The following is a 27,045-nucleotide window of genomic DNA, read 5'->3' on the forward strand; positions in this document are numbered from 1 at the left end:
GAATTCACAGTAAAATGACATGCACTTGTACATGCCCTGAGCAAAGGGTGCCATATAAAGTATAATATCCAAAGCCTCTGTCACCACTAAATCTTGGCCTCAAATCCAGCAGCTCGTTGTTATTCACAGAGTATGTATACTGTCACAACATTAAGTCAAAATAGCTACGTGATCATCAATTTATTCACACAGCATATAAGGCATTGCCACATTTGTCACAGAGTAGCCATGTTTACTATTCACACAGCAGACGATATCACCACCATGTAATTTTCACAATACTCTACTTCACCTTTTATTCTTACCGTATCCATGTAATCTCCATATTGTTCTCATATTAGCTGCGTCATAACAGTAACCAGATGTATTTTACAATGATAAAGTAACATCTCAAAAAACTAAAGCAATTACTCTAGGAGCTAGAGTCTGAAAACATAAATGTACAAGAAAATAAATTGCTCTGCATCACTTGGGCAGAATGAACGCTCATCAGATACCTTCTCTGATGGTGTGATCTCAGTGAGAACGTCTCCCTGAGATGGTGGGATGGGAGCTTTTATCCTTGAGCAACCCTTTGATACCTCAACCATCACTCACGAGGGGCAGCAGGTTCGTATATTTTTTGGTGGTGCCCAGAAAGGGTCCAAGTCCCCCCTACCCCACTCCAAGCCTCTGGAAGGGAGTTTGGGTGTAGGAGAGGTGCAGGTTCTGGAATGGAGTTTGGGTGCTGGGTGAAGGCTCTGGGATGGGGCAGGGGGTTGGGGTGCAGGAGGAGGTGCAGGGTGTGGGTGCTGGGTGGGAGTTTGGGTGCAGGAGTGGGTTTGGGGTGCAAATTCTGGGAGAGAGTTTGGGTGCAGGAGGGGTTCAGGCTCTGGGAGGGAGTTTAGATGCAGGAGGGAGTTTGGGGTGCAGACTCTAGGAGGGAGTTTGAGTGGCAGGCAGGGCCAAGGGAGACACTCGGCCCCGAACATTGGTGGAGCTGGGCCCCCCAGGCCCTGAATTTGCTGGAGCCTGGGCACCATGGGCCCATACAACTTGTTGCCCCTGCCACACACCACAAACCAAGACACATTCCTGCATCAAGTGGTACATCCTGCATTCCTGTATCAAGTGGTACGTTAATATAGCTATCTCTGCTGCATCCCTTAACATTCAGGGTATTTCATTCTATCAGAATACACAGTGTCCACTATTTTGCAGTTGGTTATGCCATAAAGCACCTGAGAGGACCATCCATGGGGTGGAATGTTGAAAAGCAATATTACCCTTCATCTGAATGGGCCCTCAGTTAATAGACGAGTTAGAGATGGAAAAGACTTATTTGGTATCATCTAATCCATCCACTTTCTTATCTCTAGGGCCACTCCAAGATTGTGTCCTATAGCATATTCTTCAGGACATCATCCAATACTTCTTTTAAAATGTTCAAGCGACACTTCCTTGGAGGGGAATGGGAGTGTGTGTGTGGGGGGGGGGGACCTTCCAAAAATCCTCATAGTTAGGAAATGGTTCTTGATATCCACCTGTAATTTCCCTTCATTCATTTTTATCCAGTTTCCTCCCACTTATATGCTTTGTAACCAAAGCAATCCCTTTCCATCCATAGTGTCCACCTTTTGTAAATCCTTATAGACAGTTTTCAGTCCCGTCCACATAGTTCCCATTGCTGCAGGTCGAAGCCTTCTCTTCACATGTATGACTGGAAAAAGCAACAAAAGCGGGGTGTCATGGGTGACAAGACTTTTTACCACTCCACCCTTCTCCCTATGGTGATATCGGAATGCTTCCTTGTCACAGACTTCATCCACTCAAAGCTGTACAACTTCATAACTGAACCTTCAGGCCACCTTCATAACCACCTTGAGGTCACTCAGAATGATTGTTTGTGTTTGGTTGGTGCCCTTCAGTGCAGCCAGTCATAACGTAGAGAGGCATTTGAGTAGTGCAGGATATATTTCTCAATTTCAAGGAGTTGAGTTAGGAGTCTCTTCTGGAGTCTAGTGTTTATTTCAGAACTTTCCACCCTCTTAACTACATTCTGCATTAAAAAAAAATAGAGGAAACCCTCCCAATACACACTTCATTCTGAGTTCCAGAGGGGTCAGCCCCTTGTATCCCCAAAGAGGGACAAAGTCAGAGATAAAGTCCTTCTCAGTACACAGAGGCATGCTTCAGAGCACACTGTAGTCCCTAGCAAGACTCCCCAAATCAACGCCAGCCACATTAGCATATAGTTCAGGCACCACCAGCTCAGGCACCTGGAGCACCACTTGGTCATTGCTGCTTTTGGCTGCTGTTTGCAGGTGCTTGATCAGCTCTGCGGGTTGCGGCCGGTCCGTTGCACTCCACCGCCAACAGGACTTCATGATACCATACCTGTAAGACGGAGGAGTGGTGAGAAGCCAAGAACGAGGCACAAGGACAATTTTATGCTACAAAGGAATCTCCAACCCCCACTGAAAACTCTGGAGACCACACCTTGATGTCACCTACATACACAGCTAGCATAAGGGACCTTTGAAATCTGCACACATGCTAGTATTAGAATTCACCTATGAAAATGGAATGGGGGAGGAGAGGTCATGTTCTTTAAGTCATACCACTGCCTTCCTTATTGAGAGAGCTACCAGGACTCCTTGTTGAATATCCAGGAACTCTTTTGTCCAGGACTGATGTCAGCACAGGAGGTACTGTTCCACTAGGATAACTCATTCATTTAAGGGAGAATTCCCTTATTTCCAGAAGGGAATGAACAAGTTATCATCAGAGAGACTCCTGTACCATTTGGAAGATCTGATTACTGCTTTGACATTTCCTCTCATTTCTGAGAGTCAAGAAAACCAGGTTCAAACTGGGGAAGACTCAGATGGAACAACAGCACAGCAGGACAGATGGGGGATCAAAGTGGCAAGAAGAAACTTCAAGAAAAGGAAAGAGACTTTTGGGCAGTCAAAGTTTCATACAGTGGAGTCCTGAAGAGATTAAAGAGGGTCTGTTAGAGCACATCTTGTCCATCATCCCATATCGCCCTAGCCAATAAATGATTGCTGCCTAGTCTATTTTCCAGGCTTTTCTTGAGTTCTAGTTTAAGTGTCCCAAGTGACTGGCCTCCTCTGTTTCCTTGCTTCCTCGTCTCATAGGGTGTGATTTTTTAAAGGTAATTAGGCACCTAACTCCCATTCAAATCTATGGGAGTTAGGTACCTACATCTCTTTTTTTTAAATCTGTTCCATAGTCCCTCGCTGTTATTTAAGGTTCCCTGATATCCAGCCTCAACTTTCCCTTTATTCACTTTCATCCAATTTAGCCTTTGCAATACTCTCTTTTACCAGTACCAAAGTAAATAACTTAGCTCCCTTATTATTTATATCCTACTAATATTCTTGTGCATTCTATCCCCCTCAGATATAAGAACATAAGACAGGCAAAACTGGGTGAGACCAATAGTCCATCTTCAATGCCCAATGCCAGATGCTTCAAAAGGAGTGAACAGAACACGGCAATTATCAAGCGATCCATCTCCTGTTGCTCAGTCCCAGCTTCTAGCAGTCAGAGGTTTAGGGGTTGCATCTCTGACTATATTGGCTAATACCCATTGATGGACCTATCCTCCATGAACTTACCTAATTATTTTTTTAACCCAGTCATGCTTTTGGCCTTCACAACATCCCCTGGCAATGAGTTCTACAGTTTGACTGTGCATTGTGTGAAGAAGTAGTTCACTATGTTTGTTTTAAACCTGCTGCCTATTAATTTCCCTGGGTGACCCCTGGTTTTTGTGTTATGTGAAGGGGTAAATAACACTTCCTTATTCACTTTCTCCACACCATTCACAATTGAATAGACCTCTATCATATCTCCCCCTTAGTCGTCTCTTTTCCAAGATGAACAGTCCCAGTCTCTTTAATCTCTTCTCATACGGAAGCTGTTCTATACCCCTAAGCATTTCGGTTGCCTTTGTTTGTACTCTTTCCAGTTCTAATATATCTTTTCTGAGAAGGGGCGACTAGAACTGCACACAAAATTGAAGGTGTGGCCATACCAAGTACTTATATAGTGGAATTATGATATTTTCTGTCTTATATATCCCTTTCCTAATAGTTCCTAATCTCTCTAGCCAAATCTTTCCTTCACTCCCTTAATCATTTTCAGAATTTCTCACTAGTCTATCGACATCTTTCTGGTAGCGAAGTGTTCAGATATAGACTGAGACTGAAAAAAAGAAGAAAACCCTCAGCAAGTAGTAGCAAGGACAGTGTGTGATCTTTGAGGGAAAGTGTAAATACTGTAAAACAGTGGTGTGCAAACTGGAGGGGGGGACAGTGCCGCTCTGGGGAATGGGGTGCAAGAGGTTCCCTGAAAGGAGCATAAAGAAACTGGGATCCCATGGGTCCCGCCGGACCCCTGCCATAATAGCAGGAGCAGGGAACACAATGGGTATAGCAAGATGGAATTAATAAAATAGTCCTCCCATGCCACAAACAACATGAATGCCCTGGCCAGCCGACGGCACTCTCCAGCACCAAGCTCTAAAGACAGCACCATCGCCAGCAACAGCGCAGAAGTAAGGGATTACGTCAGATTACAAGTAATGGGGGAAGACAAATTCCATGAATAGTAAGAGGGGCACGACTGAAAAAATTTGCTAACTGCGGCTGTAAGAGCTTCTCCATGCAGCTCTGAGCTGGGAGCAGAATATGAGCCCCACCACTCAGATCAGGTTAGAAGAAGAGGAAGCCCCTTACATAGCTGGCTGGCAGGTGCAGGGCCTCTTCATGATCTTCAGTCTCTGAAGGTGTTGTAGGATATCAGAAGGTGGCACCTCAGGAAATGGTGGAGCCCCTGGAAGAGAAAAACGAACAACAAAACTTAAAACTATCAGGGGAAATGATTTCCAGGTTCCAGCTCCTACGTGAGGCCTCTACTCTTTCCTGGCACAAATAAACCAGTGAGATTGTGATGCCAACTTTCTTTTCATCTCAGAGAAATGCTGAGTGATGAGTCATAAAAGGTCAACACCTGGTGGCTGGACAGTGTAGTGTCACAGAGCAAAAGGAACATCTGTAGCTAGATTAGGGTGGCCATTTGTCCAGATTTTTCCAGGATGAATGATTCCTTTAACGTCGCTGTTCCAGATGAAATTGTTTGGATGCCCCAGTTTTTTGCAACTCAGAAGTGACAGTCCTAAGCCACAGTGAGGAATTGTGCAGCATAAAGAGAACAGATAGAGTGTGAGGAAAGGAAGGTGAGGAATAAGGGTGACACACTGTGGCCACACACATGAATTGCAGTCTTTTAATCCCTTACATTCTTTATTCTTTTTCAGTCTTTCCTATCTCTCTCTTCTTCACGTTTGTCAGGCCCGAAAAATAGAGGCACATTTTTAGATACGGAATAAGTTGCATCCTTATTTGGGGAATATGAAGATAACTGCTGGAGAAGCCCCTCTAAAAATGTGCTTAATGTCAGAAATGGAATCTGTAGGGATGAGATAGCACAGAGTTTAAAGAATGGGATATGGAACCTTTCATTTCTAGGGCAATGTTTGCAGACTAACTAGGGGGACTGGATGACTCAGGAAGAGTGTGGAATAGGGTACAGAGCCTTTCTTTTTTAAGTTATCTGACACTAGGTAAGTAAATGCAGAAAGATATTCTCATCTGAAGGCTGTTCTGTTGTCTCTGTAAAATGAGTTGTAGAGGTCTCATTCCAGTTCCTAGCAAAGAGAGGTGATCACATGACATAAAAGACACCATGGCCATTTCCCACACACTCTTGACTCTGATGGTGCATGCAGCTGCAGTAGAATGTAGCCCATCTTTTTTCAGTAGCCATACTGCCAATGTAATTGAGGCCCTTAAGTCAAAATTTTCAACTTTGGGTGCCTAAGGTTAGGCACCTGAATCCATATTTATGCTCCTAAATAAGTGTCCTGATTTACTAAGGTAAATCCCATTGACAGGAAATCCAAAAGGAGTAGTGGATGATCTAAACCTTTTTTAAAAATCAAGCTGTTTATTTAAATGCCTAACTGTATGCATTCAGGTTTGTGACTCTTAGCCTGAGCTGTCCCTTGACACTCCCTCCTTTCCCTAGGATTTTATTTTTTCTCCTTACCTAATGTGATCATCTCATAGAGTAAGATTCCAAAGGACCATCTGCAAGAAAACACAATGTCAGTTTTGCTGGCAGCTCTTATTCCCATCTTTAGCCTGAAAGCAATTGAAAAAAGCAAGGTAGCCATTTAAACATATGATAACAATGAGTGTGAGCTGGGGAGGCGAGCAAAGGGAGGAAGAGGTGAGCCGCCAGGTGGAGCTCCATGCTGGAAGCAAGGGTGAGCCCTACAATGGAGTTTTGATCTGGGGATCAGAACAAAGAGTTATGTGAGGAACTGAAAGTGATAGATAAGGTTTGAAATCCAGATATAGTTTCACCCCAGAACAAACCATACATGTCTGACTCGATACTGGGAGGTTTCATTAATAGCCGCTCTGGTGCCTGCCACTTGAGTGGCACAATCTGTGTGACACAGCTGGTGCCATAGGTGTGGGTTTTATAGGCCAGGCCCAGCCCACAGAGCTTGGCAGTGAAGTCAGACTGGATCAGGACATTTCTGGCTGCCACATCCCCATGGAACAGCTTCTTCTGCTGAAGAAACTCCTGGCAAGTTGGAAAAAGGGGAAGAGTCAGTCTTTTTTCTTTTTAACTGACTGAAAAAATCAATTAATTTATGCCCTTTTCCCCCACCAATGGTTCATGCACCACAGTGATCTGAATCCCTGGCAGCCAAACATGTGGTGAGTGAACCTGGAACACCTACACAATACTACAAAGAGTTTTTACCAGAGGCACATTCTCATTGGTTAGGCCAAGAAGTTCCAATACAATGCAAAGACCTATCATGCTTCCCTCAGCCCTTTGGCCTTTCATGCAAAATTCCTAAGGAAACTCACTTCAGCTACCACCACTGAAAGCAGCCTCCTATAGTAAATATCCACCAGCAGGAGCAACACCTAATCCACCGAGGGGGGTGGAAAAATCCACCAATAGAGGTCCTTGCTCCTACTGAAGGGAAAATCCACCAGTCAGGTGATATCCACTCCTACTGGACGGGAAAATCTGCCAAAGAGGACATTCTATTCCTAAAAGAGTGAAAATCACTAATCGAGAGACCTTTCTCTTTTACTGAGAGGGAACACCTGCTTTAACTAATGAGAAGTGGGAGGGTGAATCCATCCAGTGAGGGAATTCAGTCCTGCTGAAAGGGAAAATCCAACAGTGGGGGAAACCATTGCCTCCTATCTTTTCCCTGTTACTCTTGTGTTTGCTTCCCCCTTTCTTTGCTATAACATTTTCATTCATGAAACAGAAGGGCATTTTGGGTTCTTCTCATAATATTCTGTTCAGCATTATTATTGTATTTTTCTAGCTGGGTTAAATATTTCTATTCCAGTATTTTCTAAAGGCCTCAACTAAGATCAGGCCCCATTGTGCAAGGCACTGTACAAATACGTAGTAAGAGAAACTCCTGCCCCCCAAAAGCTTACAATCTAAATAGAAAAATATTATTATCCCCATTTTACAGACAGGGTGACTGAGACACACAGAGCTTAAGTGACTTGCCTAAATTTGTGACAAAGCTGGCCATTGAACATTGATGTTTTGAATTTTTGTCCAGTGCCTTAACCACAATACCATCCTTCCTTTATTTTTTTCTCTTCTGTTTCCTGAGCGCTTCCATTTTTAAACTACAGTTTTTCTAATTAAATGTCAGCTTGTGCTACTACGGCAGGTAAACAATACAGATTCTTGAATGGAATTAATTCCTGGCCTGTTTCAAGGATTAATAGAAACAGGCAGTAACAGTGTCTTATCAAATCTAACAGGAGCTAAAACCATTTTTGCTTCCTATTTAAATCTAGTAAACGTAATTTTTAGTGGATTCTAGATTTGAAAGAATAGACTTCCCCAGGTTGGACTCTGATGTTAGAGTGGGTTTCCGTCTCTTTCTTTGTCTCTCCTATCATGATAAATGAATCAAGATAGCTACATCAGACTTACCAAGGCAGCTGCAACCTGCTGCCCGACTTTATATACCTGCCTCTCTGTGAGGTCATACGGGATACCATTCATAGTCAATACGTCCTAGAAAAAGAGAAGCAGAAAGCACATCAAACAAATGCCACAGTAGAGCAAAAGAGGGGGAATGCTGTCTCTTTCTCATGAGATTCTGGTTTCAGCAAATGGCACCATCTAACCCTTTCATCCTTCTATAGGCATCACTCTCCTTATGTGCCCCATGGCAAATTGGCATTATTGGCCCTGCTTGAGACAGTTACTCTTTATAAACATTTATAATGCTCAGGTATTGCATCAAACACAAACATGGAGGAGGTAAAAAGGTGAATGGTTAGACAATTGAAGGGTAAGTGCTGCGTAGGAGGAGTGGATGGCTGGTAGGGTAGGTGAGTGATGTAGTGGGCATAGCTTGTGGGTAAGTGACAAGGAAGGGGAAATGTGACGTGAGGGGAATGACTAGGTGGAAATATACATACATAAACCAAGAGTTGTATTGTGAATGGATGGATGATTAGAGAAGTCTATGGATGGATGGATTAAAAGAACTACACATGATAAAGATATCTTCTTAAATAGATGTATGTAAGAGACATGGACAGAGGTGGAGGACAGACATGATAACTGGTCTGGCATTCACTTCCTCAGACTCACCCTGCGGCAGGTCCACAAGAAGTTCAGGAGGTCCCCATGGGACACATCCTCCATGATCATATAAAGGGGGAGCTGGACTACACAACATCCTATCAGTTCAACCATGTTATCATGATGACCAAGGGACTGATGGAACTTAATCCTTCCCAGGAAATCCTTCACCTCACTGGGTCCAGCAGTGTCTGAAAGTACCAGAGAAAAAGACAGAGGCAAAAAAGAGCAAAGATCCTATTCAATATTCTCAACACAGAATCAAAGAATGATAGGACTGGATGGGACCTCAAGACGTCATCTAGTCCAGTCCCCTGCACTCATGGCAGGACCAAGTATTATTTAGACCATGCAATACAACTCCTTTAACATGCATATACACTGCTTGTGACTAAACTCTACTAAGACCAAAGTTTAACCACGACCAGCTGACATGATGATGAACACTAGTTGTGCTTGTCTACAGTGAAAGCAAAATCATGGTCAGCATCTTGTCATCTCACACCTTTACAGGCATGTTCAAATATGATCAAATTCTGTAGTGACATTAAAGCAATAGAGAGAGATTGAGAGGTACACAGAGAGAGAGGAATCACTGGTGAGATGCAAAGAGGAAAGCAGGGTAGCTCACAGCAGAGAAAGGGGCAGTCCCTTGTACAACTTCTAAGAAAGAAAACAGAGCTAGAGAATGGGAAATTTCTAGTGGATTCACACTAGTGGGTAACAGAGAAGTGTATACAAATGGAGCACTCCTGCCACCTGTGTTACCCTGTAAGGCTTTCAGGATGACTGTCTTAGTCTTCCCAGGGTTCCCAGTCTCCAATTCCGCTCTGTAGATTCCCCCAAAACTGCCATTGTGTATCAGCTCCAAGGACCCTGGTATGAGTCTGTCTTGTGGTATTTCCAGCTCCTTCAGAGTCAAGGCTGCAGATCTTAGTAGACTCTCCACAGTTGTCTCACTCAGCTGGATGTAGGTGTTCTCTGACTCACTGTGTTCCTTCTGGTTCTTGTCCTTTGCTGGCAATGGGGCAACAGCTGTTGCAAAGATGAAAGCCAAATGAGATATAAGTGTTTGGGGGATGAATTTTTCCCTTTTACATTTTGCCACTGGCCATGAACTGTTCACTTTGGCTCATGCTCTATTATGATTTTTGGAATCATGGATGGGGAAGTGTTATTTGGTCTCAGGTAGACCAGCCCATAAGGAGACAGAGGACTTTGCTTCCCCAGGACTCCCACACAATCCAGCTGAGAGGTAGGAGAAACTGAGACCTGAAATCTATGGTATATGTAACTATGAAACCCTTGTTTTCTGGGTACTGCATCTTTACACGTCTAAGAACTCTGCCTGTATGTAAATACAGCAGCCATTTTGTTCTCAGAATTGCTGTAGATTGTTACAGAGAAGAGACACACAGTGTCCTTAGAGACTTTACTTTCATTCTTTCTTAATTCCCTTAATATGTGCCAATTAATAAATACCATTTCATTTTAGACTGAAAGTGCTTGTTCTGCTCTTTGTGCATGGATACAAAACAAGCTCAAATCTGGGTTTCTTGATTTAGCCACTTTGCAGTGCGCTCCAACTCTGTAATGTTGCCAGCCACAACTGAGTGGACTCCTGGGAATTGGCCACTATAACTGGGAATCAAATCTGTGATACCCACACAGCATATGCCAGCCAATCCAGCCTCATAGTGCTTCTAACCATAGGACGCCATGACTAGAAACTGAACCTGGATCCACTGCAGTGCAGAGTATTAACCTCCAAATGGCACTGTGGCCAGCCTACGCTGGCCCTGAAGGAAGTGAGAGACTGCAGCTTGAAACCATGTCCCCTGCATGACAGGTCTCAAGTGTTTTTACCACTATGCCATCTAAGGTGACCAGATGTCCTGATTTTATAGGGACAGTCCTGATTTTTCTTATAGAGGCTCTTATTACCCCCCACTCTTTGTCCTGATTTTTCACATTTGCTGTCTGGTCACCCTAATGCTATCTAACTCTACTCAGAGCAGGGTGAGATGACACAATGGTCTAAGTACCTGAGTCTTCTCTATGCTACAACCTCCACCATTGCTACCACTGGTGGAGCTGTACCAGTGGTGAACTAGAGATCCCAATTTTCCTAATTTAGACAAGGCCATTGAGTGCCAAGTTCATGCTCTTCAGTTCTCCTAGTCTCTGACAGCCCTGGGGGTGGGAATGAGAGACTTGCCATTGAACCCATCTCTCTCACCTTTGTTACCTTGATGTCTGAGCAGTTGCTGTTGCTTCGACCTCCAGCTTCGATAACGGAGCCAAAGGATCACACCTAACAGGATGACAAAGACACCCACTAGAAGGACAGGGATGATGATCACTTCAGTCTGGTACTCACGCACAACTGTCAATGGAAAGAGAAAACAGGGAACAAGGAGTAGTCGTTATTGCTCAGTGAAATCACAGTGTGTACAACACTCCCACACTGAACAGAGTCTGTACAACACCATAACAATGGTCCATTCTAGTAATTTTCAACATGAAGGAGCTATCTATCCATTCTGTGATCATTGCAGTAGTATCTAAGCACCTTATCAACTGCTAGCCTGATTTCCAGACTCCCACTGAAGTCAAAGGGAATTCTTCACCTCTGTATATCAGGCCACTTCTTTAGGTGCCTTGTGGTGGATGGGATCTCCTGGACCAGGGCCACTCAGAGGGGGTGGCAAGTGGGGCAATTTGCCCCAGGCCCCCATGAGAATATAGTATTCTACAATATTGCAACTTTTTTTTATGGAAGGGGCCCCCGAAATTGCTTTGCCCCAGGCCCCCTGAATCCTCTGGGCAGCCCTGTCCTGGAGTCCCCCCACCCAAATCACAGTTTGGGTTGCTTCCTTCTTCTGACACTCACAGATTCCTACCCCTGCTTGGGGTATACAAGAGCCTTTCTCAAAAAATAACAACACACACACATCTTACCCCGTCTCCAGGGGCAGGGAAGACCAAAATTAAAAAAAAAAGAGAGAGAAATAGACATTCAATCTCATGGGCAAACCTTGATCCCAGCTTATCTATAGGCATTTTATTGTCATGATCAGGAGTAGAGTCCTTCCCTAGACCCTCCCTCCAGCTTTTTAGTAAACATTCACTCTGTATCTGGTTTAGCCAATCCCAGGATCAATGACTCCTCCCTCTTCACTAATCTATCCCTGTAATCAGCTGTCTCTGAGGCACAATAATCTTCCCCAGTTACCAATCCTTGGACTGGGGTTCGCTTCTTAAGCTTTCCCCTCCAGGCACAGCAAGTCTTGCAGATGTGTGGATGAACCCAGAAGAGTTTATTATCTTCTTCCTCAATAGGGTGAGTGCATGCCCCCCACCCCCACTGCCACATACTTGTATTTGAAAACTGAAAGTATTAGCCAGTACGTTTAGGGATCACTCACCAATGAAATACAGCTGGCTCTGGGGTGGAGCCTGGCAGCCATACTATGTCAACAATGCTGCACAACCGTGTAATTGAGGTGAAATGAATAACTTCTCCCATTAAAACACTGAGGTGGGGGATATTAGGGCGGAAGAGTAAATTAACCGGTTTGGAATTTGGCCAGAATGCTAGAGTTAACATCCTTACTCTCTTGGGTCACAATACTCTGGGATGCTGCCATTTTCATATAAAGTGATAAGTACCTTCAACTCCCAATGAAATTAATAGGGGCTGATGGAGCTTGGCACCTACCAATATCGGTCCCTTGAAAAGTACCATGGGATCTTTAAAGACCATATGTGGTCAAGACCTCATCTATACGTCTCAACCAAAAGGTGATTTCCCCTAACCTCCTGCAGGGGCATTGATTTCAGTCGTGATTCAGAAGGAAGAGACTCTCCTAATGAGTCACAAACAGCATTTCTTGCAGCATCTGAGTTTCTCTGTCTACCTATCTCAGGTATTTCTAAGCTATTCATCACCATTTCTTCTAGGCACTGTTCCAGCTAACTCTCCCATCAAATGCTGTCCAAGCCCAACCTTGCTTGAACCAGAACAGATAAGGCTGCCAAGCCTGCAGCTGCAGGGCATCCCAATGAGAATGCTTCTATGTTGTTTATTGCTTATATTCTAGTGCTACTGGGATCAGTGCAACACTGATGTGGGATGACTCAGAGCTCTGTGACGATAATAATTTGACCCCCAAGTGGAATTAGTATACCTCCCTCTGAACCCTTTAACAGGAAATCTTCATCCATCATTCCCCTATCCTTTCCACCCACCCATATACGCCGCTTCTGGAAACATATTCTTTGTTCTCCACCCTGAGTGAAAAAGCCAATACACTCAGATGGAAAGGCAAAACAGACGGGGGCAGGTGTGAAGAAGAGGCCATGCACTGGGACTTACTGCAGGGGAGGCCCAATCAAATCACTTTCTGGAGGTGAGGGTGGCTCACAGTTGACTGAGCAGGTCCTGCTGCTCAGTTTATGAGACCTGGACACACAAAAGTAAACGGCAAGAAGACAGTTTCCTTGAATCTTACCACATAACTTGTCACTGCTGTTGCATTCCAGTAGCATGCGTCTGAGTCTCCGTACGTCCCCTGCCATGATCAGCTCAGTGTGAGCATGTCCTTCGCCACTGGAATATCCACTGCACAGATACGAAGCATTACCATAAATACAGTGCCAGGACCAGATGGTTGCTGGGAAAGTGTCAGAAGCTATGCTATTCATCGTCTTTGTCACTGGTTCTAATCTAGCCTCAGATTAGTGGGAGGAAGCAAATCAGAGACTTGGAGAGCTATGGACACCTAGTGGTTAATGGTCTAATATGGCATAGTCAGAATCAATTTCTGGTGATGGTATCTCAGTACAGGAGCAGAGGCTAGGTTTGTTCTTACTATGCCTAGGTTTGTTCTACAGTACCATGTAGGAGAGTCAGGTCCTCTCGTTCCTCAGGTAGGCACATATGCACAAGTTAAGAGACATTAGTTTACTCATAAGTAAATTATCTGTGTAAATCACATTTCAGATGCTGGAATAACTCAGTCTTTTATCTCCAGGCCTATAAAACATCAGGCGCATATGCATAAGACACCACATCACACCATTCTACCTGGTATTCCTGACCAGAGTGCTTGCACTATGTTACTGCATCATGAATATATACTAATAAATAGCAGCTTTCTCATTAAGGTCTCCAATAGTGATTCCATATTACAGACATAATCAGATCTGTAAGGAAACTTCATACATATGATTCATTACACCTGTAATTCTCTTTAACATTCATTACACCTGACATTCCGCGCAACATGCAAATATGCACCTTTACACCTGTAATTCTGCATACTCCCTAGGAGAGACCCTTTACACCTGTAATTATGTACAGTGCCCCTTCATCTGTGAAAATCTCTATAACTACCAATTGTGTACCCTTGCATACGTAGGACTAGATTCACCAATACACACCAGTTGCTTTGTGCTACTCTGGCATTGCAAAGCAGCTGTAAACCCTCTTTAACGATCCTATTAATATAGATTTACAGCAGTTTTGCATTACTTGAGATGTTTAAAGCAGCCAGAAGGTACTGGTGAGTCTAGTCCATAATGCTGTGTAGTATCTAGGTGTGGCCATTACAGCTGCATGTCAGTACAGCCTGCAGGACTACAGTTTCATACCAATAATTTTGTTCATCATAGTTGTTTGGCTGTACTTCTCACACTTTAAAAAGACCATTTTACAAATATTTGAACTATCAAATAACATATGACAGCGTACCTATAACTTCACTATATCATCTGCGCAACAGCGGCATTTTCTGCTATACAACTCTGTTTTTTCTACTATACATATTTCACATTCTATCTGTCTTTAAATTGTCTCATCTGAACTCCAATGACAGGGTGATAGTATATACATTTGTGAAATACAGGCAGGAGACTATTTACCATGTCGGTAATTCTTACTTAGTGACAAACTTGCATCAGCTCCAATGCCAATCCAGGTATGTGTCAGCTTATTGGTAAAACTATAAAACATACAGGTATATGTGTCATTTGGCATAGGATGTTATGAGCCTTGCAAGATAACATAGCTGTAATTCCTACAGATAGAGTGGGATGAAAAATGAAAAATGTTTCTATTGTAAATAATGGGTTCTTTTGATTATTTATTGATTGAGACATCAATTGGTTAAGCTCAAACTTAGTTTACTAATCAAAGACAACAAAAACAACAAGAAGTCCGGTGGTGCCTTAAAGACTAACAGATTTATTTGGGCATAAGCTTTTGTGAGTAAAAAAATACTTCTTCAGATGTATGGAGTGAAAATTACAGATACAGGCATAAATATACTGGCACATGAATAGAAGGGAGTTACCTCACAAGTGGAGAACCAGTGATGACAAGGCCAATTCAGTCTTTAAGGTGTCACTGAACTCCTCGTTGTTTTTGTGGGGACTAACACGGCTATCCCTCTGATACTAACCAAAGAGTAGAAAGCTAAGATCAAATAGCACAAACAGAAAAGGTGAATTTACTAACCCTGGAATATCAGGCCTGCCCACCTACACTGGTGTGCATTACAGAAGTTTCAATGGACTTTTATAGACAAGATATTTATCCCACATTACAATTTGTAGCAAGTGACACAACTGGTACCATTCAATCATTGACAAAGGTCAGTCTTGTTGCCAATGGCTTATATATTACATTTGCTCTAAATTTCCAGCATAACAAAGTATCACAACAGTGTAACCTTTTAACTGCAGAGTTTAGCGTAGGTTTAAAACAAGAGTTTTAACCAATTAAACATTAAGGTAACCTTTATAACTAATATTCCCTACGCACCTGTGAGACATGCTATGTTTCCCATATACGCCTTTCTTGTGTTTCAGTTATAATCAGAGTTAAACACAAAAGTGTTTTTTTGCAAAGCACAGCTAATCAAAAAGTATAAAAAATGTAAGCAGCAGGAAAAAAAATAGGTTATAACCTTAAGATATATTTTCTGGACTATAAGCAATATAAAAGCTGTTTGCTAATAACTCTTTATTGTCTCTCTTAACCTGACTTTGCAAAGCTTCCTGGGAAATTTTGCTTGACACTTCTTTAGCATAGTCATGAGAAATGCTTAGGTTTTAGGCCAACGTGACAATCCTGTTCTGTTTAATTCTAATTTAAGTTCAATTTGACCATATTCACATCACATCTATTCTTATTTGCTTACTGCAAATATTTCTGCAAGCATTTGTTTGCACCAATATTAAGGGGAAACTCATGACCATGCAAATCTTTTTATAGGAATATATGTGTTTTCCTGCATACTCCTGGGAGAATGCATATGTGCATTGGAAAGACTCCTGTTGCCATCCTAAATTTTCTCTTTCTTTCTTTCTTTCTTTCTTTCAGATTGAAGGTACAAGGACGGGGAGAGAGAGAGAGAGAATGACTGTAGTGAATTAGAAAATGGAGACCAGTAATTTGATCAGTACACTTGAAGTAGGCCACAGCACAGCAGTGGGATAGTATTCATGAAAGCCTTGATCACAGCCCTGACACTGATGCAATTTTAGTCAAATAAGAAAGACAAAAATGTGTGCCCACCCCCTTCCTTTGCAGCTAGACCTAGTCACTCACACATGAGGCCAGGGTCTCAACTGGTACAAACTGACATAGTTCCAATGGAGTTGCACTGATTTACGCCAGCTGAGGATCTAACCCATTATATCTAAATTGTTTGAGAGAGTTACTGCGGTGAATGGTGACAGCTGAGAGAAAAGTGAGTAAATTCATTCACTATATTTGTATTGGACCAGTGGGACATTGTTCACAATACTCCAGCCCAGAAGCCTCGCCCTGAAAACCAGCTAAGACATTTTATACAGACCGTTACACAGCTGCTAGGGTCTTGATCCCACAAGTCTTTGCATGATTTAGAGCAGACTGTGCAAGGCTGCTGCATTTCAACACAATTGTTAGTGTTGCACTGTTTTCTTACAGACACAAATAAGTTTTATGGCCTTTGGGGGTACAGAAAACACTCAACAGAGCTGACTTTAGGATACAATTACAGGTCAGTGTTTGATATGTGCATAGGAAAAAAGATGGGAAGAAACGAAGTGGGATAAAGCTAGGGCCTGCAACGTGCTGGATGATCACGATGGTCCCTTCCGGCCTCAAGTCTATGAGTCTATAAACAGCACTTTGGGAATTCCCAGCTAGAGCTGTATTTCATTTTTAATTCTCTTCCTGCTCAGTGCAACAGCAGATTCACTTGTTTTCAGGGAGTGGCTCTGAAGTGAGCAAATCATTGAAACCAGAGTCAACCAGAAGGACGATTGTTACTGAAAAGTCAATAAGATCAACCCAAACCTTGCAGCCCTACCTTGTAAGCAAGCAAACTAAACCCACCTCAGGTATAATACATGCACACTGTCACGAACAAATACAGGGACGCAATCACTAACAGGTACAATCTTAGGCACTTGCATTCCCAGTTACACACAAGCACTCACTCAAATAAATACATGCATTTGGTCCCCCATTCAGAAACACATGCAGATCCGCACAAAAAAACGCACATTCACACTTACACACATATGCATACCCAGAGACGTGCGTGTGCACAGACTTGTATCTATACACAGATGTGCTTGTATGGTCACAAAGGTGCTCAGAACCAAACAAATTCACACAAGCATCTTAGACACAAAGGCTGTATCCACATCGGCCTTTTCTCTGAAAAAAATCCCAGTGTTGCTAATACTGGTGTACTCCATCAGCAATAGCTGTGGCGGAAGCATTAATACAGGAAGTTGTCATTTTAATTGCTATGTTGTCTATCCATGATCAGGGCAGGTCTACGCAAGCTGGTGATAAAATAGCTGGCAGCGACCAGCACCTTGTTTGCACTGTTGCTTTTTTTGGTGGAACTGCACTGCTGTTAGCAATGGAAAGAATTTTTTTCAGTCAAAGTCTAGTTTAGACAAGCCCATTCACACAACAGCCCCTCCAGCAAAATTGAACCAAGTGAGGGCAAAATCCAGGACACCATTCCATTTAAAACAAAATTATAATAATCTTCTGAAATACTTTTCAGTGTTATTTTCAATGTAAAGCACAAATTGATTCTAGAAGCACTTGGCACTTTACATGGGTCACTCTTCTGATCTGCAGTATAGCAAATCTTGTGTGCTAGGATCCCAGCTTTGAAGCACAGCATAAATATTAACTGATTGATCACAAAGCCCCCTGTTTGGTGTATAAGTATTATTATCCCCCTTTTACAGCCATGGGAACAGAGAAGGTTATATGGAATTTAATATTTCCCAATTCCCAGTTCCATTCTAAATACACTCTTTGCTAATTAATTGTGTAACAAGCATGAAACAGTATGCAGAGGCATGAAGTGTTCAACTTACATGGTGTTTAAAAAGAGTTTAAGCAAATGAATCCCTGAGGGGACTGGCTGGCTTAGCACATTTGCTACCAGGCTATAAAGACTTGCACTTTTCAGTAGCCAAAATGAACCCAGCTCAGCTCAGTTCAGTATTGACTGAAAATTGTTATCATCAGATAGTTTTTGGGTGGTTTGTATGAAATGTGTTGGTAGATCTCAGTCTAGTTCCTCTTATTTCAGGTGTTCACATCACAAATACATGGTTACAACACAAACTAATTGGCTTCCTGCTGACTGTCTCAGCAGAGACCAAACATGGAACAGGCTCTTAAGACTAACCTACCTTCTGCCTTAAAAATGGTCCCTCCAAGGTCAGGGTTAAGGCACATTAGTGGAGGCAGAGTGAGGAACCTTGCATTGCCACTGCCTATGCCATATCTCTTCTGTGAATAAATACAGCACTTCAGTCTCCAGGGTGCCCCTTGCACCAGTCTCCACCTTGCACCAGCACCATGTTCTCACAAATGTTTCAAAAAATAAATTAAATAAAAGACATTTTCTCTCTAATAACAATACAAAGGTATTTCTTGAACTACAATATTATTCCAGACAGTATGTGTAGACATACAAATATGAATCTATATAGAGGTTTACAATTATGTAACAGAAAGAAAGTCAGAACTAGAGTAATAGCCCATAAAAACACTCTTAATTCCATGGAAACTCCCTGATTCTTTGGGTACCGGTGCTACTTACTAGCCCTTTCCTCAAAAGCAGAGACTAGAATGAATTCAAATCTCCTGTTGCTTGCTCAGTAAGAAAGATGACTACTGACACTTATGAAAAGTAGCTCTGAGGTCCTTGAGTCGAATGCAGCAAGGGAGCAAAGGATATTCTAGCAATATCTGAGAACAGTGATAGATAAAAACCAACAAGTGAAGGGGGATTTTCAATAATCTATTTTATTATATGCAAACAAGCATTCAACATCAAATCCGAGTAGCAAATTTACACAAGCATTGGTAACAGAGCTAATATTTTACAGTTCATACAGTGCATCTCGTTGAGCTTTTTCCCATCAGCGTAGGTACTCTACCTCCCGGAGGGGCAGTAGCAATGTTGATGGAAAAAAAACAGGATTTTAGTTGGGATAACTGCAGCACTTAGGGGTAGGTATTTACCACACCCCTGAATTACATAGTTATACTGACATAAGTTGGTGATGTAGACCAAGTCTGGGATTCCAGTCTACCTTTTTTCTGTTATATGAAGAGATAAAATGCCCTGGGTACAGATATAAGGGAGCTGGAGAATAAGGGGCAGTCCCATTTGTAATATTGCTCTGTGATTAAGTGTTGCACTGGCATCTAGTCCAGTTCCAGGTAAATTGTTGGGTCAACTGTTCTAACATCTCTTCCTGAATCTTTTTATATACAATGAAAACTTCACTTTGGAGTTGTCTGTCCTCCATTCTCATTTCCATCTCCTTTCAGAAGTAGTCTTGCTTCAGTTCCTTGCCCTCCTGCCTGGGCCTGTCCTGTCTGTCAGAGGTGGTTCTTGTTTTCTTCTCTTCAACATTTGTTCTGAGTCTCTATTCATGTGTCTGTGCATAGCCATGAATAGGTCTTCCCTCTTTTTCATATTCCTAGACCTGAGGTTTCTTATCTACTCCATCACTGTGAATCCCATTCACTTGCCCTCACACCTGCTCTGGGCAGCCATAACCTGATAGAAGACAGTGTAATAAAAAATAAGAAATGATAGTTAATAACCAGAGCAACAGCCCATTCTTCCCTCAGAATGCAAGTAATAAAATAAAAGTGACACTTCAGTTTCAAATTTCAGTGCCTTCTGGGGAGCAATGAGGAAAGGAGCAATGGTCTCAAGTTGCAGTGGGGGAGGTCTAGGTTGGATATTAGGAAAAACTCTTTCACTAGGAGGTGGTGAAGCACTGGAATGGGTTACCTAGAGAGGCGGTAGAATCCATCCTTAGAGGTTTTTAAGGCCTGGCTTGACAGAACTGTGGCTGGGATGATTTAGTTGGGGTTGGTCCTGGTTTGAGCAGGGTGTTAGGCTAGATGACTTCCTGAGGTTTCTTCCAAACCTGATATTCTATGATTCTTACTTTCTCATTGAACTAGCAATGGTAAGAATATAAAATTAGAATTCATACCTAACACTCCTAATAATAAATAAATTGGTGGTGTAACTTATTGTGAAAATAGGAGCAAAACAATTGTTAGGGAGGGAAGAGGAGTTGTGGAGGTCAGTGTAAATACATATTTAAAAGGTTACATTTTGAAAGTGAACAGCGATCTCAGAAAAACCGAACTGAGGGTCCAAGAAAAAGAAAAAATAGAAGTTTTCAAGAGAAAGAGGGAAAATGCTGCTAGGCTCGCACCAGAGATATTTGCACAGATGATGCTGGAGAAAAAAGTCTGTGAATGACGAGGCTGTTGGAGGTTCTGTGATGAACAATTTTATGAACAATTTTCAAATAGTAAGGACTTGGTATGCCATCCAGATGGTCTTTCACTGTTAGACAATCACACAGACCTCTTGAAAGCTGATGGGTGTGCTAAGCACTTCTTCTTCAGGCTAAATGGAAGGAACAATTAAGCACCTTTTATGCAGTGACAACAATAAAAGCCATCATCCAAGGGACTGGGCCACATGGAAAGGCATGAACAACAGCTAACCCAAGGAGAATTAGGCAGCAGTGTGAGAAAAATACCCTCCTGAGGACATAAGTTACACTGACATAAGCGCCAGTATGTACAACGCTATTTTGTAGAAGAGCTTCTCCTGCTGACGTAGCTACAGCTATTCATTGGAGGTGGTTTAATTATAGTGACAAAAGATCTCTCTCCTGTCAGCACAGAGCAGCTATGCAAGAGATCGTACAGTGTCGCAGTTGCATTTGTACAGCTGGGCTGTTATAAGCTCTCTAGTGTAGACATAGCCTACGAGGGTTTCTGTTGTGGCTGGTTGCAAACACAGGGACTATTTGGCAAGAACCTGTGTCTGAGAGTCAGGAAGCCCACAAAGCCTGAGAAGCAATCATGAGCATACCCTGAAAAGTAGCCGAGAAACAGAGCTCCTTGGGCACAGAACACATCAGACAGGCAGGCTTGGAAACTCTGAGAAAGGAAACTGCTGGCTGTTGTTTGTTTTTGCAGTGTTCAGAAAAACATGAGTTTATGTACACAGTTTGCAAATATACAGGATTGCACCAAAAATACATCTGATGTGTAGCATCCGAAATGTTTGCTGACAGAAACAGCCCAGCAAGGCCCCACATACTGGCTAACTGTTCAGGTAAAAAGGGACAACAGACTGAAATTAATGACAAGGAAAACTTACTTTTTACGAAAAGAAACATTCATAATAACTTTTCCCCCAGCCCTTAGGCCTGCCAAACTGGCCCCCATCAGAACACATTTAATCAAAAGCTACATACCTGGTGTACGGGACCCCTTATCTGCTGATTCCTCCTTTTCCTTCAGAACACTCCAGCTATCATTTCTACTGCCTGTCTGGATCCAAGGACTTTCCAGAGAGATTCTGAAAACCTGGCAACGTCCCTCTGTACACTCAGGCTTGATCTATACTAGCAACTTATGACGGTATAAAATCCACACCACTCAGAGACATGGCTATACCAATCGAACTCCAGATGTAGACAGCACTAAGTTGTTGGGAGGGCTTTTCCCATCAACATAGCTACTGCCTCTCAGGAAGCAGGATTACCTACTCTGACAGGGGAAGTCCTCCTGTCAGCATAAGTAAAGTCTTCACTGAAGCACTACAACGGTGCAAGTGCATCGGTGCAGCCACACATCTGCAGCATTTTAAATGTAGACTAGACCATAGAACAAGAACTATTGTCCTCTTCATCCCTCTCCTCTCATTGCAAGTTGCTTCCATTCTATTATGCAGCTCCTCAAGCTGCACTGATGGGTGAGTTCTGAGGATTCAGTCCAGCTCGTCATAAAATGGACATGCTTTCTACCCTGAACCAGATATATAAAGCTAATGTAAATTAGATCAGAATCAGGTCCTAGGTATGTATCACACATACATAACACAGAACGTATGTACAATATGTACAGCATCTCTCTACATTAGTATCAGAAGGGATAGCCATGTTAGTCTGGATCTGTAAAAAGCGACAAAGAGTCCTGTGGCACCTTATAGACTAACAGAAGTAACCCAGTAACCCACTTTATAGACTAACAGAAGTAACCCAGTAACCCACCTTACAAACTAACAGAAGACTCTACATTAGAGTTTTCAACTCCCTTGTTTCTGATGGACAGACTTTAATTTTGTGCAAAAATCTTCCTTTTCACCCAAAAAGTCCTCTAGAAGTCATTTCACTTAGATAAAACTGAGATACATGTCCCCTGCACAGCTCCTTTCTTCCCTCCCTCTTCCTCAACCCCACTCCCCCAACATCAGCATTACCACTGGCATTTACAAAGACAGGTATTCTCAGCACAAACAGCTGAATAGCTAAAGAGCCACAGCATAGACTGGATGACACACGAGTAAAATTTCATTCAAAGATTTAAATATACATCATCTATTATCTTCTAGCAGTGTTTTCTCTTGCCTACCTGAGTTAAACCCCTTCTACTGACACTGTAGCCTTTTCCTGAAGCTCCAGTCTGCTGCTTATTTCCTAGGCATCTCACAACAGTGCTGACGGCTATGTTCTGTGTTTCCCAGGACTAGTTCCTTCCTGGTGATTTTCGTACCCTGGACCTGCCCAACTTCCCTTCTTTGCTCCTCAAAGTCTTCTCAGCTGTCTCCCTAGGGAGATCATGTGATTGTATTTCTAACACTCTGGCTGACTGGTACACACACACTGGTAAAACGGGTCTGCCTGGCTCTTCCACATACAAATACCCCCTGCAGCTTTGACAGCAAAGGCCAGAGAGAGTCCTGGGGTGGGGACCTCAGAACATAGTGAACAAGAAAGAGAAAAAAGGCAGACACAAACACAGATCAACAGAGGCACAGAGAAAGAATGAAAAAGAGAAACTGGGCAACAAGAAAACACCAAAAGTCACACACTTTTGTCATATTTTTCAGAAAGAATTGGTGCACAGAATAAAGAATCTGTACCAAAAAAATCCCTAAAGCTAAAGGCTCCAGACACCAGGGAACCTTTCTCAGGCAGAACAGATCCTGAAGGACAATATGCAGAGATTTTTCCAAATATTCATTCCACATTTTTTCTCCCTTTGTGGATGAATTAGTGACTCAGAGAGGGAGACAAAGACTGATAGCATTGGGTAGGCTGGCCATACAGACAGAGGCAGTGCAAGCTTTCTTCACATATAAACCTGCCACTTCACCTCAGTCCTACCCTGCAACCCCTCTGCTTTGCACTCCTGGGCTCATACACAGCTCTGTCAATGCCGCTCAGACCTGACCTGCCACAGCTCTTCATCTCAATACAGCTATTTCAGTTCTTCACAAACATCCACCAATGCATCTCATTCTCCATTCCTGACTAGCAGCACTGCCTGCTATTCAAGTCCTATGTCACATACCCAGCTCAGTCAGTGTACCTCAGTCCTGATCTGCAGTACACACTGCTATTCCAGTTCCAGAAGTCACCTCAGCTGCCACTGTAAAACCTTCCATTAGAGTTTCATGTTACTGCTATCAAGTTATGCGAATGCATACAGGGTTATTTGCTCAGCTATTTAATAAAAGTGGGTGGTGGTTATATTACAACAGGAAAGTACATATCACCTGCTGTTGAGACACAGAGTCCATTTCCCAGGCAATAACATGCTGCAGGTGGCTTTGGAGAGAGACACATGCTGATATGATCACAGTCAACCACCTGGAGCAGAATAAACCATTTCCCTATTAACATTTTGGTTTTGTGCTTATGATTTTCTTTTGGGTAGATTTTAGTGGTGGTAAAAGATGATGGTTTGACAGTGTGGGACAATGAGGTCATTGATTTATCCACAGAAGAGAAATAGCACAGATGGTGGCAGTGCTTCCCGCACTTCCCTCAACCATTGTGCCTTGCCCTTCACTATACAGCCTCTCTGTCTGAAGTAGGAAAGAGAGTTGTTGGCTCTCTGGTCCATCATTGCTTGGTCTTTCTAATGAGACTGGCAGGAAGGGCAAATTAGTGTCAGTGAAAGTGTTTTTTGTTATGACTTTTGCTCACTGGGAAAAAGTGAGGCCTTATCTGCCTTGAAGATTTGCCCCAGTTACAGACATTGATATAACATCAATAGTGCAAACTCCAGGCACTATTTCTTATTAACATTGGCGCAAGGGCAGATGAGTTCAATCTGAGGGATGTCTCTTCTGTGAAAACAGTAGAAACTCCATTGTACACCCTGTTCCCTATTGAAAGATGGTAGAAAGAGCAGATGAATCATAAGGGTCTATTCTCTATTTAATCAGGGTGCAAGGTCTGTGAGGTGACACCTATGGTTACATTCCTCATGGAGACCCTGGGGAACATGTTCAAGTTTCCTGTTTCTATTAATAGACAATTTGCTTCCCTTCTTCCAGTCTCTGACTCTAGGCAGAATGGTGAAAGCGATGAGTTCATATTCTAAGCCTGCTTTTGAGCAGCTACTTTGGTTGTTATTGTTTTCCCCTTTTAAATCTATTTCCTGTGCTCTTCCAGTCAGACTGGTTGAAGGAGGTATTTGCAGAGTTCAGAGTTCAGATCTCAGGACATGGTTACCCTCCCTGTTCCACTCTCCTGACCCTCTTCCTGTTTGGTTCAAGGGACAGGAATCAGTCGCTTTCAGATTTTCTCTTGTGAAAAACAAACATTTCTGCTCGGAGAAAACTCTCTCTCTCTCTCTCTCTCTCTTTCACATCATAAAGAAAACACAGCATTGTTTAAATACTTTTGTTTAAGTAGATATTTTTAGCTCTGGTGAAAGGTAGTGGATTGACAGCCCTGCTAACTCAAAGAACAGCAACAGCACAAGCAGTGATAGTGCAAACTACACAGACATATACCATCCCTACCGATATGCTTTGGAGATGAGAGGGTAATTGAGTCACTCTGGTCATTTCAGTCCTGGGTCTCTCTGATCAAACTGCCAACAAGAGTGCCAGTTTTGATAGCCCAGATCCTAATGGCTAACTGCCCACATTACAAATACCCAACAAACAACAACCACTCTTATTCCCAAATTATTTTAAAAAGTCATGAACAACCGTTAGATAGTAACAATTTAAAGTTTGCAGCAGCATGGAATTGGAATTGAACCAATGCACTGGAAATGAAATGTCTTTCCTATTCCTAAATCCTAGTGAGGTATTCATTTCCCTTGCAACCAGCCTAGAACCAGTAATTTAGAGGTGACAGATTACCTGGCCCTACTTTCACAGCCCATTTTGAGACTTGATTAAAAGAAGTGTCCTACATTTGAAAGGTTCTACAGCTGATTCATTGATCACCCTGAGCCTCCACAACGTGGGACCAGATGGAAGTCAGTATCCTAAAGGTAAAAAGTTCCACACCCATTCCATGATCTCCATGAGTCAGCTGTTCCTTTGTGAACTGAGTCAGAATTAGAATAGATGACCTCAAAGTGAAAGACTCAATCTCTCACTTCCACAATTCCCCTGAGCCATTGTCCTCCTTCATGCAATCTACTTATGTTCACAGCAAACCTTCATCAGGGTTGAAGATAACAGTACAGTTTGTGGTTTAACAATTAGATTTTTCTTGAAAAGTTTGCTGTTGCCATTGTCTCCACTTCACCCTCTCATCTTTTACTGGTTAGAAATCTCTAGAGAGAGGGCTCAGAATTACCTGGAGGATAAAGAAAAGATTATAAAGTTTTTCCTTATACAAATTTTAAAATGGAAAGACCTATCTTGTGCATTCTATCTATCTCAAGAAGATCGTTCAGTATATTCTCCAGTGCTCTGTCCAGTTTTGGTTTAAATGAATCATAAGAATATAAAAATGGCCATATTGGGTCAGACTAATGGACTGGTGCCAGACACTTCAGGTAAAGCAGGGCATTATCTAGTGATCCTACCCTGTTCTTAAACTAGTTTAACTGGTTAAAAGATAGGAAACAAGGACATGCACAAGTCCATGGGGCCGAATGAAATGCATCCAAGGATGCTGTGGAAATTGGCTGATGTGAGTGCAGAGACATTGGCCATTATCTTTGAAAACTTGTGGCCATCGGGGGAGGTCACAGACAACAGGAAAAAGGCAAATATAGTGCCCATATTTTAAAAAGAGAAGAAGAATTTGGGAAACTACAGACCTCAGTTACTGGAAAAATCATGGAGCAGGTCCTCAAGGAATCCATTTTGAAGCACTTGGAGGAGAGTCAACATGGATTCACCAAGGGCAAGTCATGCCTGACCAACCTGATTGCCTTCTATGATGAGATAACTGGCTCTGTAGTTATGGGGAATGTGGAGGACATGATATACCAGGGGTGGCTCTGGTGCCACATGCGGCTTTTCAGAAGTTAATATGTGGCTCCTTGTATAAGCACCAACTCTGGGGCTGGAGCTGCAGGTGCCAACTTTCCAATGTGCCGGGGGGTGGGGGTGCTCACTGCACAACCCCTGGCTCTGCCACAGGCCCTTACCCCACTCCACCCCTTCTGCCCCTTCCCTGAGCCTGCCATGCCCTCATTCCTCCCACTGACCACCTCCCATAGCCTCCTGCATGCCATGAAACAGCTGATTGGGAGGTGCAGAGAGGGAGGGGGAGGCACTGATCAGAAGGGCTGCCGGTGGGTGGCAGGTGCTGGGAGCAGGCAGAGGGGCTGATGGGGGAAGCTGCTCATGTATTACCGTGGCTCTTTGGCAATGTACATTGGTAGATTCTGGCTCCTTCTCAGGCTCAGATTGGCCACCTCTGTGATATACCTTGTGTCATAAACAGATAGTAAGGGTTAATGTCTCTTTCACC

At 42.8% G+C, this 27,045-nt stretch overlaps 1 protein-coding gene across 1 annotated transcript; it reads right to left on the bottom strand.

The window, feature by feature from the left end:
* Positions 1 to 1,782: 1,782 nt before the first annotated feature.
* Positions 1,783 to 22,784, bottom strand: STYK1 (serine/threonine/tyrosine kinase 1). The gene is made up of 10 exons (XM_032767878.2): positions 22,721 to 22,784; positions 13,239 to 13,348; positions 10,964 to 11,110; positions 9,493 to 9,759; positions 8,734 to 8,915; positions 8,065 to 8,148; positions 6,455 to 6,663; positions 6,118 to 6,158; positions 4,746 to 4,842; positions 1,783 to 2,376 (listed from the first exon to the last, which is right to left on the bottom strand). Exons 2-10 carry the CDS (start codon positions 13,303 to 13,305, stop codon positions 2,172 to 2,174), a joined length of 1,299 nt encoding a protein of 432 aa, XP_032623769.1. The 5' UTR covers positions 13,306 to 13,348; positions 22,721 to 22,784; the 3' UTR covers positions 1,783 to 2,171.
* Positions 22,785 to 27,045: the final 4,261 nt, after the last annotated feature.

The sequence above is a fragment of the Chelonoidis abingdonii genome, chromosome 1 (assembly GCF_003597395.2).
Source record: "Chelonoidis abingdonii isolate Lonesome George chromosome 1, CheloAbing_2.0, whole genome shotgun sequence".
Classification (NCBI taxonomy): Eukaryota; Metazoa; Chordata; order Testudines; family Testudinidae; genus Chelonoidis; species Chelonoidis abingdonii.

Coding starts and splice junctions, on each gene's coding strand:
- STYK1 (XM_032767878.2), bottom strand. CDS start 13,305: ATGGCAGGGGACGTACGGAGACTCAGACGCATGCTACTGGAATGCAAC. Junction 11,111..13,238: donor CAGCAGTGACAAGTTATGTG/GTAAGATTCAAG, acceptor TTCCATTGACAG/TTGTGCGTGAGTACCAGACT. Junction 8,149..8,733: donor TCTTGTGGACCTGCCGCAGG/GTGAGTCTGAGG, acceptor CTCTTTTTCTAG/GACGTATTGACTATGAATGG.